An 18,584-nucleotide genomic window follows, 5' to 3' on the forward strand; every position below is an offset into this window, starting at 1 on the left:
GAGAATAAATTTCTTCTTTGCTTGACCACTTGAGAAAGAATTGTTGGTCTGATCATTGTGACAAAAATGTAGCAATGGTGGATTTCCACATTCCCATTCTCAAAGAGAAAACACACAAGGTATTTTGCATGGCTGCCATGGATCATGAAAGTTCATAACGGAACTGAAACTGTGCACCATATAAATATATGATGTTAAAAAGGGAATAATTTACAAGTCAACTAAAGTATGCTTTGCTTCAAGACAAAAAGCTAAGGGAAAAGGCTATTCCTGCACTATAGGGACATGATGTCTGTGGAATCTCTAAGAATTATAATCGTTTGTATGAAGTAGCATTTTAGGAATTGAATGAATTAGATATTACATAGGGTCATAGCACAAATCTTTAAATTGATCCTGATGTGAGATCTTGATTTAATTTCTGCCAAGGGACACAGAAGGACATTAGTCTTTTCCTCTGAAAAGCTTTTCAGCAGTTTCAAGAGAAAACTAAGAGTGTTCAAAATTAAAAGAAATAGAATTTGCTAAAACCATAATTATCAAAGAAGGTTCCATGTTTTCTAGAATTCTTAACGTTCTGGGTTTTTCGAAATGAAATAAAAACAGTTGACACAATTGGATAAATATGGTAACAGACAAAACCAGGATAAATTTTTTGTAAGTGCAATGCAAAATAAAATAAATTATCATTATTTTTTTAAAATATCAAAAGAAAATAGATAAGCATATAGAAAACATTCACAATGAAATATGGCTCCCCAAATTCTCAAGACTAAATTGCCTGCAACGATCCATGAATGAATTATTATCCCCTGGTTAAAAATCTGTTCTCTTATTTGAGAAGGTTAGCAATGTGAAGTAGATAAACGTCTTTTAAAAAAAAAAAAACCTTGGCAATACATAGGACAGACACATTTTGAAGGCTTCCCCATTAAGATTCCCCAATCTGAAGTCCTCATTAAAATTTAAAATAACACAATTAATACATGTATGAAATCACAATTCAGCGCAGGAAGGGTGTCTGTAGTCTGTAAGATATACCCCCATAGACCAAGATGGCAGCTGTGATGGAATAATCAAACGACACAAATAAAAAAGGCAGGGCAACATCAAATGCACCGACGTGGCTGCCATCTTGACTTTTGGACCTCCATTGCCCCAACCAAGTTTCCATTGTCGATGAAAGAAAACCTGTTTTACCACACACAAAGAGAATACACTGGAATAAAATCTCCAATGGACCTATCGTTCTTGTACCAGCATCACACTGGACGCATGGCTAGAAGGAGGCTAATGTTTAAATCTATTTGCCCTCTTATGTCAACTCATAAAATATTTCTGTGGTCTTTTAGAGTTGTCAACAGAAAGGGAAGGGGAAGCAGTGGGCAGCTCGCATTCCATAAATGTTTTCAAAGATAGTTTCTAGGTGACTGAGGTTTCTGCCCCGTAAAATTCTAACTGGAGAGCATGATTGATGACTCTTGGCTATGGATGTGTCCCATTGGAGAATATGAATTATGATATACCCAGGGGGTGAGGGAAAATGAGGGTTAAGGGTGACAATGAATTATGTGTCTCAGAGTCGACTACACCCAGGCAATGCCGCATTTTTAACTCCCAATAAATCCTTTTGGAGTTTGGCTAGAGATTCATGATTTAAATGGCGTTAAGTGTCGGAATCCTGACATCCTTCTTTGGAACCAAGGTGAAAAGAAGCTCAAAACGTACCTGGGCTTGTGAGTGCACCAAGGGCCCCTGATGCTGTGGAGAGTGGATTCGCATTGGTGGTGTTGGCTGAGGACTGGGCCGCGGCCGCTGCAGCTGCTAAGGTTGCCAAATTTTGTAGCTGTAAAGCATTCATTCCTGCAGAGAAAACAGAGAGCTGGTGAAGTCGATTTCCAAACCCAAACGATTTGTTTTAAATCCACCATACAGGTAGCTTTTGACTTACAACAATTCATTTAGTGAACATTCAAAGTTCTAACAGCACTGAAAAAAAGTGAAGCATCCCCATGATCATGTGATCAAAATTCAGAAGCTTGGTAACTGTTTCACACTTAGGACGGTCATGTTTCCCAAGGTCATGTGATAGCAAAACCAATAGCCCTTAGCCTTATATACCTCTTCATAGGGCTTTTACAGAACTCTCTAAGCAGTTTTATAGAGTCAGCATATTGTAATCTGGGTCCTCATTTTATCGTCCTCGGAAAGATGGAAAGCTAAGTTCAACCTTGAGCTGGTGAGGCTCAAACTGCTGGCAGTCATCAGAATTATCCTGCAATACTGCGTTCTAACCACTGCACCACCATGGCGCCACCATGGCAATCACCTTTTGCAACTTTCTGAGAAGCAAAGTCAATGGGGAAACCAGATTCATTTAACAACTAGGTTACCAACTTATCAACTGCAGCGAGTCACTTAATAACTGTGGCAAGAAAGTTCATGAAAGGAGGCAAAACTCAACATACCAAATGTCTCACTTAACAACAGAAAGGTTGGGCTCCATGGTAGCCGTAAGTTGAGGGCTACCTGTATCCTTTCAGCTTGTCTGGTCCTCCTCTGTTACTTTTAAACCGCTCGTTAACGATTTTGTTCTGTAGTGGCCTTTCACCAAAATAAAGTCTAACTTGACCTGGGATTTGCAAAGACTGTCATTTTCTACTTTTCTTGATTTTCATTTTTAAAAAGAAACCTATTCTGATGGACCAGGTGACAGGGACTCAGCACGAGCCCTCATGAATTGGAAGCATGAGTTGTGCCATGAGGCCACAATAAAAAATGCAGGAGAAATTATCTTGGGATAGCTCTGAGTTGTTTATCAAAACGTATGTCAAAAACGAGCAGCAGAAAAAAGCCTTGCAAATTTTTTTTAGAAAGCATCACAAGAATACATTGTTATCTAATAGTGATGCTTCTACTTCAAAAGGGAGAAGAGAAGAGAAGAGGCTGCGTTACTGCCTAACAATCCATCAGTCTGCTTTTGCCGGGGATAATTTGCTGTGAAGTCAAATCCACTGTGGCTCAGAATTAGGAGAAGTCATCTTAGTCATACATTTGAAACAATTTCCATTCCAGTAAAGATGTTCGCTGAACATTTACTCAGAGTTCTGAAGGTACTTTAACCGTGGAAAATTTAATTAATACATGCAAACTTCCACACAATCCCTAGAAGATCAAGATTGCAGACTGTGCAGGAAGTTTCAATAAGAGAAAAAAATAGGTGTGCATGTCAAACAACTAATGCAAAAGGCATAAACAGATTCCTCATATTTTTCACTCTTTAGAAAACTTGGCGTATGTAATAATTTTCCGGTGATGGATGTGAAAATAAATAAGGGGCAGGATCTTTCTCAAAGCCTCTACCTACTAGTAGAAATTTCCTGCCCGAGCAGGGGTTTGCACTAGAAGACCTCCAAGGTCTCTTCCAACTATTCTATTCTGTTCTATTCTGTTCCGTTCTATATTCCATTCTATATAGGGGTGGGATACAACAGGGTTAACTACGGGTTCGGGATTTACGAGCTTCCCTGCATGCTGGGAGTCGCATGCCTGTAAATCGTCATCAGCAGGCTGCATGCAGAGAAGCAGCCTTTGAAACAGCCCTCTTTTCCTGCTTTTTTAACTGCAGCTGTGCCTCGTTCAGCAGTTGAAGTTGAAAAATCAGGAAATAAAGATCAGGTAAGAGCCTGGGTGGGCAGGTGGGCAAAAACATCAGCAGACATAGAACCAGTTCTATGTCTGCTGCTCTTCAAAGCTACTGGTTCTACAGAGGTAGACAGAACCGGTAGAAACCCACCCCTGGTTCTATATTCTGTTCTGTTCTATTCTGTTCTATTCTATTCTATTCTATTCTATTCTATTCTATTCTATTCTATTCTATTCTATTCTATTCTATTCTACCCTATTATTCTATTCCTTTTCCCATTCCGTTCCATCCCATCCCATCCCATCCCATCCCATCCCATTCCATCCATGTAACAGCTACCTGCCAAAGAGGTACTAAAACAAATCTTTCTGGGAGTTGGAAAAAACCCAGCCAAGATTCAGAACAAAGAGGAGAGAGCCAACAACATCTCATTGTCCTTTGTCAATTCATATACCTCCAAATAATTGGACGAGATTTATATTTAACAGACCATACTGTGCAACAAGGCACTTCGTGCAGATAAGCTCTGCTTTTCTTTCATGACTTTGTGCCATGGATAAATCAGGGGACCTCTTTTGAACCCGCTGCCAACTTTGCTCAGAACACACTCATTTCAAAGTGCTAACGGCTGACATAATGGGATGGAACTGTATAATCATGGAGATATTCATGCGTTGGCTCTGTTTATCACCTAAACCTTTTCTCAGCTAAATAAATATCCAGCCAGGATGTGTTCTCATCCTCAGCTACCAGGGAAGCTACCTTTATTAAGCTGCCTTTATTAAAACCATCAGATCTTGAGGATGACAGGAATGGCTGCTTGGCCTGACTCTGCCTTTCCCCTGGAGGAAAGGAAGAATTCAACCACAGGTTTGCAAGACCAAATCAGACGCAGCCCAAGACAGCATACCTGAAATGGAGGATGAGTGGATAGAGGTGTGAATGGAAAGCATTATCTTGTACAGGTAGTCCTCGACTTACATCAGTTTGTTTAGGGACCACTCGAAGTTACAACGGCACTGAAAAAAGTGACATGACCGTTTTCACACTTACGACGGTAGGAGCACTCCAATGGTCACACGATCAAAATTCAAATGCCTGCAACTGACTTGTATTTATGACGGTTGCAGTATCTCAGGGTCATGCGATCACCTTTTGAGACTTTCTGAGAAGTCAAGTCGATGGGGAAGCTGGGTTCTCTTTAACAACCAGGTTTCTCAGTTAACAACTGCAGTGATTCACCTAACAACTATGGGAAGAAAGGCGATAAAGTGGGACACAACTAATTTAACAACTGTCTCACCTAGCAACATAAATTTTGGGGTTGATTGTGGTACCTATAATTTCCAGGATGAGGTTCTACAAGATGCTCTGCATCTTTTTAAAAGTGCTGGTTGTCCCCTTTAAAGCCCTTCGTGGCTTGGAACCGGCGTATCTGAGGGAATGTCTCTTGCTGGTCACATCTATGGGAATACTATGGGTCCCATCCCTGAGGGAGATACACCCGGTGGGACCCAGAAGAAGGGCCTTCTCCATGGTGGCTCCCTCTCTCTGGAATATCATTCCCCCAGAGATTAGATGGGCCCCCACTCTAGCTCTCTTCCGGAAGGCACTGAAGAGCTGGTGCTGCCAGCGGGCCTGGGGAACCCAGAGCGGGATGGAGCCCATCAAATGGCTAGGGTGATCTGCTGTCATAGGGGTGGGAGTTGGGGGTGATTTTCCCCCCCAAGATTTTGTTCTATTGTACTTTATTCATTTATTTGATTATTTTTGTTAGTTTTTATTATTTTTTATTTTTATTTTTTGTTTTAAATATGGTTTTACATTGTGTAAGCTGCCTCGAGTCGCAAATGGGCGAATAGGAGGCAATACAAACAAACAAATAAATAAATAAGTAGGCAAATAAATAAATAAATCTAATTGTTCTTTATTTCTCAACCTGCTTGAGAATTATCATCCAAAATGTATTGTTTTCACATAGGAGCATGAGGCCTTTTTTTTTTTTGCTATTGTGGCTTCTCCCCTACATTCCATAGTAAAATGAAATGAAAAATAATCTGATAATCTTCTGCTGAAACCACTAAATATTCTACAAGCACAGTACTTTTGGAAGAAATGTTAATTATTTACACTAGGAAGGAAGGGGCAGAAGGAAGAGAGGTACCCTTTGGAGAAACAAGCCTCTAGATATGCTTCCTTAGTTTTTATGCTGGAGAAAAAAAAAATGCTGAGAGTAAATGTGACATTTAATTGATTTCGATAATATAAACTGCTCAGCGATCAAAATAGGGTAATATTTTCTACAGCAAGAATCGCAACTCAGATTTTCATTGCTTGGCAGATTAAAAATACAATTAAATTATGCTTATAATGGATGTACAATATGTCTGCTTGAAATGTAAGATTTTTATAAAATGTATTTATAAGGAGAGAGGCTATGAAAATTTAATTTAATGTTCACCTTAGGTAATTTGGTGTCTTATTGTTCACAGCAATTACCATAAATCTACATATCAATAAGGAAGAACAGATGTCAGTTGTTACATCCACTTGCCAATCAGGCTTGTTAAAAATCGGCAGATGGATGCTTGTAGAATTCTCTCATATGGCCTATTAGCACATTTGCAGGAAACTGATGTAGTACCCTTGCAGTGACACAGGCAGTCCTGTTAAAACACAAATAAATTGGAGACCTGAGGTTTCCATATCACAACTCAGGATGTGAAGCTTTCAGGGCAAATTTTCCCACACAGGAAGAAGGGACTGACCAGTCCCCAACTAAAAGGGGATTTTTTAAAATCATAACTGTTGATGTCAGCTTGGAAAAACAAAAAAAAAGAATTGAAAAATGCATTTCATTTATTTTTCAAGAGGGAGGCATCAAATATTCTTTTTGAAGAAGTCCATTGTGAGATTTAGGTTTTCTCTTATCAGAGACATTTACAAAAACAAAAGAAAACAAGAAAACACGCTGGCTTGCTTGCTTATGTATGACAGTCCTGGCCCACTCCAACCACACAAATTCCGGGATAATGTATACACAATAAGTTTTCAATCCCATTAAAAACCCATTCTCAAAGAGTTACACTGAACATTAAACGGTTTGCAATAATTTTTATTGGTAATTTGACAAGAACCCCATGGTGGGTATCAGTATCTTTTTAATTAAGGCTGACAATATAAGAAACTTGGATACCTAAGGCCACCTTATAAACTACTGAGGGGATGCTTCAAAGCCTACATGGCACCATTCCCATTACAGGTTCAACAGGTAGAAGGAAAGTTTCCTTTGAAGGACACTTTCCCTTCGAAGTTTAACTCTTCAATGCAACGTCAAAGCAGCCAATTCACCTCCTAAAATGTAGGGATAAAATGCAGCCTTCCTGTAGTACCCTAGAGCAGGGGTCCCCAACCACTGGGCCGCGCACCGGTCCCGGTACGTGGAACATTTCCTACCAGGCCGCTGGTTTGCTGGGTGCCGCCATCTTGTTTGACGAGAAAGTGCTTCCGGGTGAGCTTTTCCAGTTGGAAAGCGGCATTTGGGTCCTGAAGGAATCTTTGCGCCTTAGTTTCATCAAAGGGGTGGGACTTCGAATGAAACTAAGGCGCGAGGATTCTTTCAGCACCCAAGGCAAGGCGAGCCGAGCAACCGTTCCGAAGCCGTCCTGAAGCGAAGCTCATTGACAAAGGCACAAAGGAGGAGTTGAAGGTGGTGGGGAGAAGTGGGGGAGGGCTGGCTGGCCGGTCGCTCGGCTTGCCTTGCCTTGTCATGCGTGCTGATGTCGGTACCGGGCCGCGGATCATTTTGTGATGCCGGTACTGGGCCGCGGCACAAAAAAGGTTGGGGGCCACTGCCCTAGAGGGCATAATTCATCTAGTCTTGAAGACTTAAATTCATTAACTGTAGCAAGATGTTCCTTGATCACCTTTCTATCAATCTTAAGCTCCAATTCTGCCCTTCAGTTTTGCCATTCACAATTAAAATAAACTAATTAACCTGAGCTATTTTGTGAGTGTGTGCGCCTATAATTTTACTTTATTGTCATTGCACCTAGTACAATGAAATCAAACACCATCTTCAGTGCACATCATGACCATGACCTTGAAAAGAAACACAAACACACATCTTTCACCCTTCAGACATTGAACCGGAAACCCCCGACACCACACCAACACGGCACTATACGTGTCTCGGTAGGTGTATAGATACATATACACGTATATGTGTGTGTAAAACAGTTTTAGTGATCATTTAGTGTTTAGTGATCACTTTGTTTAGTGATCAAGTTACAATGGCACTGAAAAAAGGGACTTATGACATTTTTCACATTTGCGACCATTGCAGTATCCTCATAGTCACATGATCAAAATTCAGACGCCTGACAACCGGCACATATTTATGACCATTGGCAGTGTCCCAGGGTCCCTTTGTGACCTTCTGACAAGCTAAGTCAATGGAGAAGCCAGAACCGCGTTACTAACAACGACAGTGATTTGCTTAACAGCTGCGGCAAGGTAGGTCGTAAAATGGGTTAAAATTCACTTGACGGCTATCTTGCTTAGCCACAGAAATGTTGGGCTCAATTGTGGTCTTAAGTTGAGGACTATCTGTATATGAAAGAAAGAATACCAGAGAAGCCAAAAAAATAATAATCAATATCTAAGTGTTTTATACTTCAAAAGTGTACAGTTTACAGGCAGAGGTTGACAAAGCCGAGAGATCTTTCTAAATAGCATCTCAGCGGACTGGCTATCAAGGCTTCTGGTTGGAGAATGTGTGGAATTGCCTGGGTTTTGAGTGCAATTGACAAACTCCGATTTGTCATTTGTAGAGTTGATCCATTTAGATAAATTGGGGGGTAGGGGGAGCTAAGGCTTATTTTACTCCCAGCTGGTTTCACTGATGCAATGGCTAAAGTCTGGATCCAATTTACTCCGAGGGAGCACTCATGACTTTGGGCTGTCTCAACCAATAGATCATAATTGCAGAGACATAATACATCTCTAACTGTGCTATGCAGAAAAATCTTTCACTGCCCTCAATACAAATAAGCAAACAAACCAACACACTTGCACACACTCATCTTTCTGGTCCTTGCATTGCTTATTCTGTAGGGTGAAGTCCAAGAAATACTATTGGGCTTCTTAACTCAAAGCCGGTTCCAAAAAACCATCACTGTGAAAATGTTGTTTATCACATAAAGATATATTTTTCATGGGAGGAGAATAAAAAAAAAGAAAAGAAAAGATCGTGCCAGATTATGAGCCGCACATAATATGAGCGGCAAGTGGTTGCCAACAGATTTGCACCAGAGGAAATAACTCAGCGATATCGTCACCTGCGGGCCAATTTATATTGTCAGAAAGTAGATTCTGCATTAGTCTCTGGAGCCAATGCAGTAATGGCATATTCTAGGAATAAAACACCGACAGCCTTTGGGGACACCCTCATCTCTTTTTCATAGGCGCGCTTCAAGATCCATTCAGAGCAAAGCATTAATAATAATATTTTAAACAGGGAGGATAAAAAAATAAAAAGGTGGAAAAGAAGACGCCAAGACGACATATGGATGGAGCTGATGCCCTTTGGTGTGGCAAGAGTGAATAAAAGCGCCACCAATTTGCTGACGGGGTCAGAGCATAATTAAAAATAAATTCACATGTTTGATGACAAGAACAGTGCAGGAGAGGCTGCTTTGATGAGAAATAAAGAATATCAAGCAAGAGGGGAAGGTTACTAACGGCATCGCAGAATAGATGTATTGGCCATGCTTAGGGTTGCTTTTTTTCCCTGCACATTCAGACAGGGATCAGTCAAATTGTAGGCAGCTGGCAGCCAGCAGAAGTAGCCTGCAGCACTGCACTCTAACCACTGCGCCACCCTGGCTCACAGTGATAAATTGCTTAGTAAATATACTCAGGCTGATATTCAGAAGCCGTTCAGCTAACTGTCTTGAGGATGGGGGCAGAAAATTTAAGATGGTAACCACAGCTGTGCAGCTAAAAGCACATCAAGCAGTTCAGACATGTAAAAAAGGAGTAGGGGGTCAAACACAGGATTGTGGCTGCCATCTTGTTTTTCTTGACCTCCTTCAAGCCCAGACTTTGGGCTTGCCCGAAGTATTCCTAAGGCACTCATCGAGGATCCAGCTTCTATGTAATGAGATATGTCAGATCTGTAAATCAGAAGGATATTCATCATCTAAGATGGTGGCACTGTAAATTCTGAGAGGTTTGCTGCTGGAAAATTGCAACAAACCCTCATTTAAAAAATTGTGAAATGAAATTAAACAAGAGGACCAAGCATTCTCAGTGGGTGTAAATCACAATGACCAAGCATTCTGTTTTACTTTGTAAATTTTGGCTCATCTAAAAAAAAGTAAGCAGGCTTGGAGCCTGGAGAGAAAGATTGTATATGATTTGTGTGTGTGCGTATGTGTGTGTGAGACACATATATTTGTAGTGAGGGGTTAATTTGCTTCAAAATAATGGTGTTTCTTAGTTTGGGTAATGAAACTGCAACAAAACAAACCAATCTCAAATGTCTATGGAGATTCTATTAGAGTACTAATAACCAGATGACTGCAAAGAAATATATTCCTTCCATTCTCCCCCTGCACCACCCTGCCAGAACTAACCCTTTCATCTCCCCACCACCCACCAGAACTGATGAAGCTTCTTGGATGAGAGGTGAAATGTCTTCTTCCTCAAGGGGGGGGGGGGGAAACATAGTCCAATTGCCTTTTGCAAAAGAACCTTTGAGTCAACCCAACTCAGAGCACAGCAGCAACCCTCATTTCAATCCTGAGCTACAAATATTCTCCTTTGTTGATATACACTACTCAAAAAAATAAAGGGAGAACTTAAACAACACAATGTAACTCCAAGTCAATCACACTTCTGTGAAAACAAACTGTCCACTTAGGTAGCAACACTGATTGACAATCAATTTCACATGCTGTTGTGCAAATGGAATAGACAACAGGTGGAAAGCATAGGCAGTTAGCAACACATCCCCAATAAAGGAGCGGTTCTGCAGGTGGTGACCACAGACCACTTCTCAGTTCCTATGCTTTCTGGCTGATGGTTTGGTCACTTTGGAATGCTGGCGGTGCTTTCACTCTACTGGCAGCATGAGATGGAGTCTACAACCCACACAAGTGGCTCAGGTAGTGCAGCTCATCCAGGATGGCACATCAATGCGAGCTGTGGCAAGAAGGTTTGCTGTGTCTGTCAGTGTAGTGTCCAGAGCATGGAGGTGCTACCAGAAGACAGGCCAGTATATCAGGAGACGTGGAAGAGGCCGTAGGAGGGCAACAACCCAGCATCAGGACCACTACCTCTGCCTTTGTGCAAGGAGGGACAGGAGGAGCACTGCCAGAGCCCTGCAAAATGACCTCCAGTGGGCCACAAATGTGCATGTGGCTGCTCAAACAGTCAGAAACAGACTCCATGAGGGTGGTATGAGGGCCCAACGTTCACAGGTGGGAGTTGTGCTTACAGCCCAACACTGTGCAGGACGTTTGGCATTTGCCAGAGAACACTAAGATTGGCAAATTCGCCACTGGCGCCCTGTGCTCTTCACGATGAAAGTAGGTTCACACTGAGCACATGTGATAGACGTGACAGGGTATGGAGGCGCCGTGGAGAACGTTCTGCTGCCTGCAACATCCTCCAGCATGACCGATTTGGCAGTGGGTCAGTAATGGTGTGGGGTGGCATTTCTTTAGGGGGCCACACAGCCCTCCATGTGCTCGCCAGAGGTAGCCTGACTGCCATTAGGTGCCGAGATGAGATCCTCAGACCCCTTGTGAGACCATATGCTGGTGCGGTTGGCCCTGGGTTCCTCCTAATGCAATACAATGCTAGGCCTCATGTGGCTGGAGTGTGTCAGCAATTCCTGAAAGACGAAGGCATTGATGCTATGGACTGGCCCACCCATTCCCCAGACCAATTGAGCACATCAGGGACATCATGTCTTGCGCCAACCACCACAGACTGTCACAGGAATTGGGGGATGCTTTAGTCCAGGTGTGGGAGGAGATCCCTCAGGAGACCATCTGCCACCTCATCAGGAGCATGCCCAGGCATTGTAGGGAGGTCATACAGGCACGTGGAGGCCACATACACTACTGAGCTTCATTTTGACTTGTTTTAAGGACATTACATCAAAGTTGGATCAGCCTGTAGTGTTTTTTCACTTTAATTTTGAGTGTAACCCCAAATCCAGACCTCCATGGGTTGCTAAATTTGATTTCTATTGATAATTTTTGTGTGATTTTGTTGTCAGCACATTCAACTATGTAATGAACAAAGTATTTAATAAGAATATTTCATTCAATCAGATCTAGGATGACTTATTTTTGCGTTCCCTTTATTTTTTTGAGCAGTGTATTTGTAGTGGAGAAAATGGATGTGCTGTAGGAAGTCACCATAATTTCAATGAAACAGTTCAGCAACATATTGTACTACTGAGTATCAGTTGCTGAAAGGAGTGGTCGTAGAAAAAAGTTGGTGTCTGTAGGCTTCATGAAGAGACACCTGGCTGGTCCTAAATGGAGCAAGATGCTTTCAGTATAATCTGGATGGGATGATTTAGAATAGAATAATAACATAATTAAATTGGAAGGGACCTTGGAGGTCTTCTAGCTCAACCCCCTGCTTAGGCAGGAAACCCTACACCACTTCAGACAAATGGTTATCCAATCTCAAGAACTTCCAGTGTTGGAGCATTCATAACTTCTGGAGGGCTATGATGGCTATGCTTCTATTCTAAAACGGGAACTTGGAAACCAAAGTCAAAATACGCAGGACATCATCCAAGGAAGCCTTTGAATCTGACTCTGAACCAATGCAACGTCCAAGGTGTTCTGCTTTTGCATATACCTACACATACACACACACACACACACACACACACACACCCGTTAAACCATACGGTGAGATGAAGGACCTTCTGGTACTCGAAGAGGGCTAAAATTCAGCCACAGGATGAGAAAGAGGAAAAGGAATAAATAAAGAGGCTTTAACTCACCGGCCATTTGTTGAATGCCACTGAAGGCACCCAAGTTACTGGAGGATGTTGCTTGCTGCAGAAGCTGCAAATTAACAGTAACAACATCAATGGGGTTAATAACGCAACAAGTTAAGATTAAAGCAAAATTATCTGAATCAAATTAAATTTGGGATACTTATAGTTTCCTTTACATTTATACAGTCTCTTGCTTCTGCCTGGTGTTGGAATGAAGGTCCCCAGAGCCGATGCTGTAAATCCATATTAATGTCTAATCTCTATTAAGAAACACACAGACACTGGGGAAACTCAATAACATTGCTGCTTTAAAACAATTAATCAATTTACTCTTTTTTAACTGCCAGGTGCTAAATCTATTTCAGCTCAACATAGTGTGACTAATCATTGCCCTCTGCAGTCTAGCAGTCAGCATAACTCATCCTGGTTAACCACAAGAGTATTTTTTTTTTCCACCTCCCCACTTAAAAAGAGAAGCTGGTTTCCTTAACATGGTTTGTAGGACTGGTTCTGAAAAACGCACAACCTGACAATGGGCTCTTCTTTTTCACAGAGTTGTGTTCACACAGGGAACCAAAGCTGATCTGCAAGTGAGTGCGCTATTTTGGTAATCCAACTGTATACCATATTCACCTTGTCCAGGGGTGTCAAACTCACATCGTCACATGACATACCGCAATTTTCCCCTAAACTGGGCGTGGCCAGCATGTGATGCATCTGGCCCGCAGGCCGCGAGTTCGACAGCCTTGGCCTAGGCGCAACCAGTTGATTTTTAATGGAGGCAGTTGATATATTCAGTTGCCAATCATCATTGCTGAGATACTGTATCAGGGAACAATCTTGGAATCAATTACTGGTCATACACATACTTGAGTTCCCACACTGGCTATCTCTTGGTTTGTTTATGTCAACCCTGAAGCTGACCTGACCGCAGCCATGTTGATGCTTCAGTGTTGCCACACTGGAGCTGAGGGATAGGGAGGGGGTGGAGCTGGGGTTTTGTAGTCAAAACAAAACACTTTCCCCTGGGAACCAAGGACATTCTAACACCTGGCCAGAGAGAGAGGAGGAGCGATGTTACCAGGTGACCGGATGGCACCTTGATTGGACCATGTGACTGATTGTTTGGGGAAGGGAAAAAAACTTTCACTTTTAATTAGGTGAAAACCACAGGACCCTTCAGAGTTGGTTTTCACCAGGACTGTGCCAATATGATATATCCAATAAAACTATTCTTTGAGGAATCTATACCTGCCTCGGAGTTTTGTTTTCTATGGGTGCATTACTTGGAACCCTGATAGTTTAATCATGGCTTCCTGGATAACCCACATTTGGTTGGGATCACAACATAGGCTAGGTCAATATCACTTACAAATCACAATGGCTGGTTTCACATAACATGTTAAAATAAGACAAAGCATGTTGGAGCTTATTGCAATGTGTGAAGAAAGCTACAGAAATATGAAACCATTTTTTCATTGGATCAGTGATGATTCCAAGTGACATGTAATTTGTAATAACAGAGGTAGCCTCCTTGGGTAAGGTTTCATTATGAATGAAAAACTTAAATATACTGTATATGAAAAAGAATTATCAATGAATGGGGATTAGGAAGGAAGTAGGGTTATAGTGAGCATTTTGGGAAAAGTTGTCCAATTTTCTGAATGAATGAGATGCAGGAGAGAATCTGCTAGGTGATATGAATGGGATGGGGAAAAAAGACAGATTAATCCCCCCAACAGAATTAAGGAAAGTGACGGAGGAGGAGAATGTGTGGAATCTGCTTGGAACAGAATGAAATGAATTATGCTGCAAAGTGCTGCAGAAGTGTGCGGAGTTGCACTAATGAGAAGTATGAAGAAGGATGGTGGGTGTGATGATGAAGTGAGGGAGGTTGAAAAAAATGTGAATAAAAGGAAAACAAGAGAGAAAGACATGGTATAATGTGTATAGAGAAGAAAAGAGTAATATGACAAAGAACGGAACGGAAATTAATGCTATAAATCTCTGTGCTGAAGGGAAAAACGATGACAAGAAAGTTGTAAATACTGGGAAAATGTTGAAAAATGTATGGCTAATAGATGGTGTAACTGGGCTTGATTTGTTACGGTGCGCCTATCTATTTGTGTAACTTGTATGCGAAGAGAGCATCTATGATAAACTACTAGATAATGCCATTATTGTTGTCTTATTTTTTGCAGCGGATGCAAAAAAAAATACAGTGTATCAGTTTGCTAAGCATGGAAAATGCATTTGATGAATAGTTATCAGAGATGAGCAAAATTTGGGAAATGCCTTTATGCTGTGCTACAGATGTACTGCCTAGATTTTTGGATTTCAGCAGATCACTGAAAACGCGAATGTAGGCATGCTTGCTTCGTTGATTTAAAGAACGCATATACACTTGAATTGTTGAATGTTGAAAATCCATTGAATCTTCATACTATGGAATTAATTGCTGACTATCAGAATTAGTCCTTTTGAATGATTCAACATCAAACATGTAATAAGACCTGAATGTTTGACTTAGGGACTTAGTTATTAATATAACAAATATAAATGGAAAGCTTATGATGACATTAAAAGTATTTTGAGTGGGCATGAGAATGAGTGGGTATCTTTATATCCAAATGATGTTAGAGGTTAAAAACCCAAATGATTGTAGTGAATATTAAATTGTATGATGCACAGAGGATATGGATTTGAATATGGCAAAAAGTAATATGAATCTGTGTGTGTTGGTAGAGTGATTGCTGAAGTTGGTGACAAGGAAGGAAGGAAGGAAGGATGGAAGGAAAGAAAGTTCAGACTTGCAAATGCTAGTAAAATTATAATAGGTAGTATGTGATTTGTATGACAAATGAAAGCTTGTTCAATGCTTGGCAACTTAAGACTTGTGGACTTCAACTCCCAGAATTCCCCAGCCATCATGTGATAGTTGAAGGCTACGAGTCTTAAAGTTACTACTTCAATTCCCAGAATTCTTCACTCAGCATTCTGGGAGTTGAAGTCCACAAGTCTTCAAGTTGCCAAGATTGGACATTCCTGATCCACATCATTTAATGGATGTGAGAATTAGGCATGTCAGATGAACCACAAAGTAAGATGAATTTCTGTGGGAATGGGTTAGTTTAGATGTGCATGCAGTAAAAACAGGAAGAGATGGGATCGAAGATCTCTGGGAAGAGAGAAAAATGATGAGATTATTCAGTGATACAGATAGGATGATTGAGAATAAAACTGCAAAAAAATACATGGAAGAAGAGTTTGCGGACCTAAAGAAAGGTGAAGATAGGAAATCTTGGTTGCGTGGAATGGAGGAGATCCTGAAAAAAAAGCAGAAAGGTATAGAATTTCAAGGGCCAAAACAAGGAGGTGCACATTATGGATGTTCATGTAAAATAAAGTTAGAGTTCATTTTCTTTTCTTCTAACTTCTGCTTCCAGTTTCTTTTGCCTAAAGAGATTTGCATGTCCCACAGTGGAGATCAAAGCTTACCCTAAGTTTTGTAAAATGTCTTATTCTGATTGATGTCCCAATGAATACTGAAGGTCTATTCTAATGTTGTTGTCCTGATCCTTCAAACCAAACTGTCATTCTAAGTTGCGAGCCTCATGGAAAACCTGGTTACAATACAGCTAATTATCACAGTTTGATCAAAGCAGGCAGTTACTTATGCCGCTTAATACATGAGTGGAAAGGCGAGGAAAAAAGGTGTTGTAAAAAATGCATTGGTTAACTGGAAACCTGAACCATCTCGCCAAGAAAAAAAAAATCTTTTCAAATTGACATTCAATTATGAAATTTAAAATAGCTGTATTGAACGAAAGCCCACAATGCCACTCCTGTGTACTGATGCTGCATTCAGAAAATATAATTGTGGAGCTTGGCCCCTTTTATCTAAATGCACAGCAGGGAAAGGCGACAGTGGTAGGGGAAAGTGACAAACAACATAATTCAGATCATTGAGAAATTTAGATAATTATTTTTCCCCTCCTGTGTAGAAGACTGCCGTTGAACATTTTCATATTCATTAATTCCGTATATTCATGAACAGCCAATGTCAATCATGATGTAATGGGTGTAGAATTACTTCAGATCTGAAGAACTTGAGATCTTGAGGTGTGCAGAAGACAATCAGGTCTTCAAACACAGATCTGGAAATGCTCAGGTACACAGGGATAGGAGGAAATAACTTGAAGAAAGAATTTGAGAAGGCTTATTATTTGTCCCCACAAGATTCCCCTGAACTGTTGCTTTTTTTTTTTTAACCAAACTTGTAAAGTCAATATGACGGAAAACATATTTAAACCATCATGGAACATAGACTTCTATTCTTCATCGGTATCTAGTGATGGGTTAAGGAAAGCTTAACAGGCAGGAACAACAGAAATTCTTCAAGTCTCAAGGCCTCCTTCTCAACCTTCCCACTGAATTTAGATGGCAGTTTCCATAATTCCCAGCTGGGAATTCTTGCAATTGTATTTCCAGCACATTTTAAGAATACACAGTTGCTGTAGGTTGGACTAGCTATATAGGTCCTCTCTCCCGATCAAATCTTGAATATTTCTTCTTTCGCAGGAAAGTGATGTGTTTGTATCCATATCTCTGCAGATCGGGTGAACCATGTAAAGCTGTATGAGGGCTTATTTGTTTGGCTGTCACATGTTATGTGAAGTCAGGAATTGTGATTTTTGTTAATCTGGGTTTCAGAAGGCAGCCAGCCAGTCTTCAGTTGACCCGATTAAGTGTGTTGTATTAAGCGAATCTAACCATTCCATTTTACAAGAAAATATACATGTGGTTTACATGTAAACCACATACATGTGGCACATGTAAATGGGAAAAGATTTTAAAAAATGGCCTTGCCACCAGGCTGCCAAAAGTAAACTGACAAATGTTGCTTAGAATAACATCATTCTGGCAAAACAGCTCTAATTATATTAATACCTGCTTCTTACACTGAATTTGAAAAGCAAACATCTATGTACACTATCATGGTGAACCAATTGTAGAAGAGATTTATTTGTCAAAGAACTGGGTTTTCCCATGGTCTACATACATGCTAAAACAATGGTTACCTTCACCTAATGTACTTAACTGATTCTTAAGTTGCCCATTTTGTGGACTTGTGCAATAATCAATCCTACACTAATCAATAATTTTACAATTTATTAAGTTGTGTACACATACACTCACAAAATAAGTAAAGAAATCAAGCTTAGCTTGTCATGTGAATGCAGCCAGTCAGTCTTCATTTGACCTGGTTAAGTGTGGACACAGCTAAAATATAATCCAAATAACCTCACCTAAAAATATACCAGCCACTGAATATCTCCATATGACAAAAAGTTTGGAAATTGATTTCTCATTCCAAAAACACTAAAATACAAATCCAAAAACACTAAAATAGAAATTATACCCATGCTTTATCTAATGCAAAAAAGGCTCTGACATAACAGCCTAGATTAAGATAAAATGAGGTTAGATAGTTAGTGGCTTAGCATTTGCTAAAAATCCTGCCATATTGGGTGAACTAGGCTATCCTATGAAGCCAGAATATAACTTATTTTTCTTAGCATATGTGAACACAGGGTTTGTTTTGTATTAGTTAAAGCACTGAGAATAAACTGTTGTGTGAATACATTTTGAGCACTAAACTATTCTAATTTATTTCATAAAAAATGTTGCCTGTCCATCCAACACTCTTAACCAAGTCAGTAATAGCCCTTAGAGGTTGCATTCACATTTCCTTAGTGCTTAATTGTTTTGTGTTGTGTAAATGCAAGCCATTATTTCATTATTCAGAGGGTGCTGAGCCCAAAAGAGTGCATTTTTGCTGACAATTCAAGGTTTGGTTGCTTGACATAGAAGTGTTGTCAACTTTGGACTGAACCCGGCTGCAGC

General features: G+C 40.5%; 1 protein-coding gene across 37 annotated transcripts in view; it reads right to left on the minus strand.

Moving 5' to 3' along the window:
- CELF2 (CUGBP Elav-like family member 2) overlaps positions 1-18,584 on the minus strand; it is a 555,045-nt gene that overhangs the window by 30,935 nt on the left and 505,526 nt on the right. For 20 of the 37 annotated variants that reach the window (XM_087935304.1, XM_087935300.1, XM_087935302.1 and 17 more), the window contains 2 exons: positions 12,681-12,744; positions 1,729-1,863 (listed from right to left, as the gene is read on the minus strand). In XM_087935304.1, the coding sequence (XP_087791430.1) occupies positions 1,729-1,863; positions 12,681-12,744 (199 nt within the window). Of the gene's footprint in view, positions 1-1,728; positions 1,864-12,680; positions 12,745-12,853; positions 12,938-18,584 lie in introns of all 37 variants that reach the window. The other 17 variants (XM_087935282.1, XM_087935283.1, XM_087935279.1 and 14 more) reach the window with 1 other exon arrangement.

This window comes from Pseudonaja textilis, chromosome 5, assembly GCF_049901715.1.
Source record: "Pseudonaja textilis isolate UNSWEBS1 chromosome 5, rPseTex1.2, whole genome shotgun sequence".
Taxonomy (NCBI): Eukaryota; Metazoa; Chordata; class Lepidosauria; order Squamata; family Elapidae; genus Pseudonaja; species Pseudonaja textilis.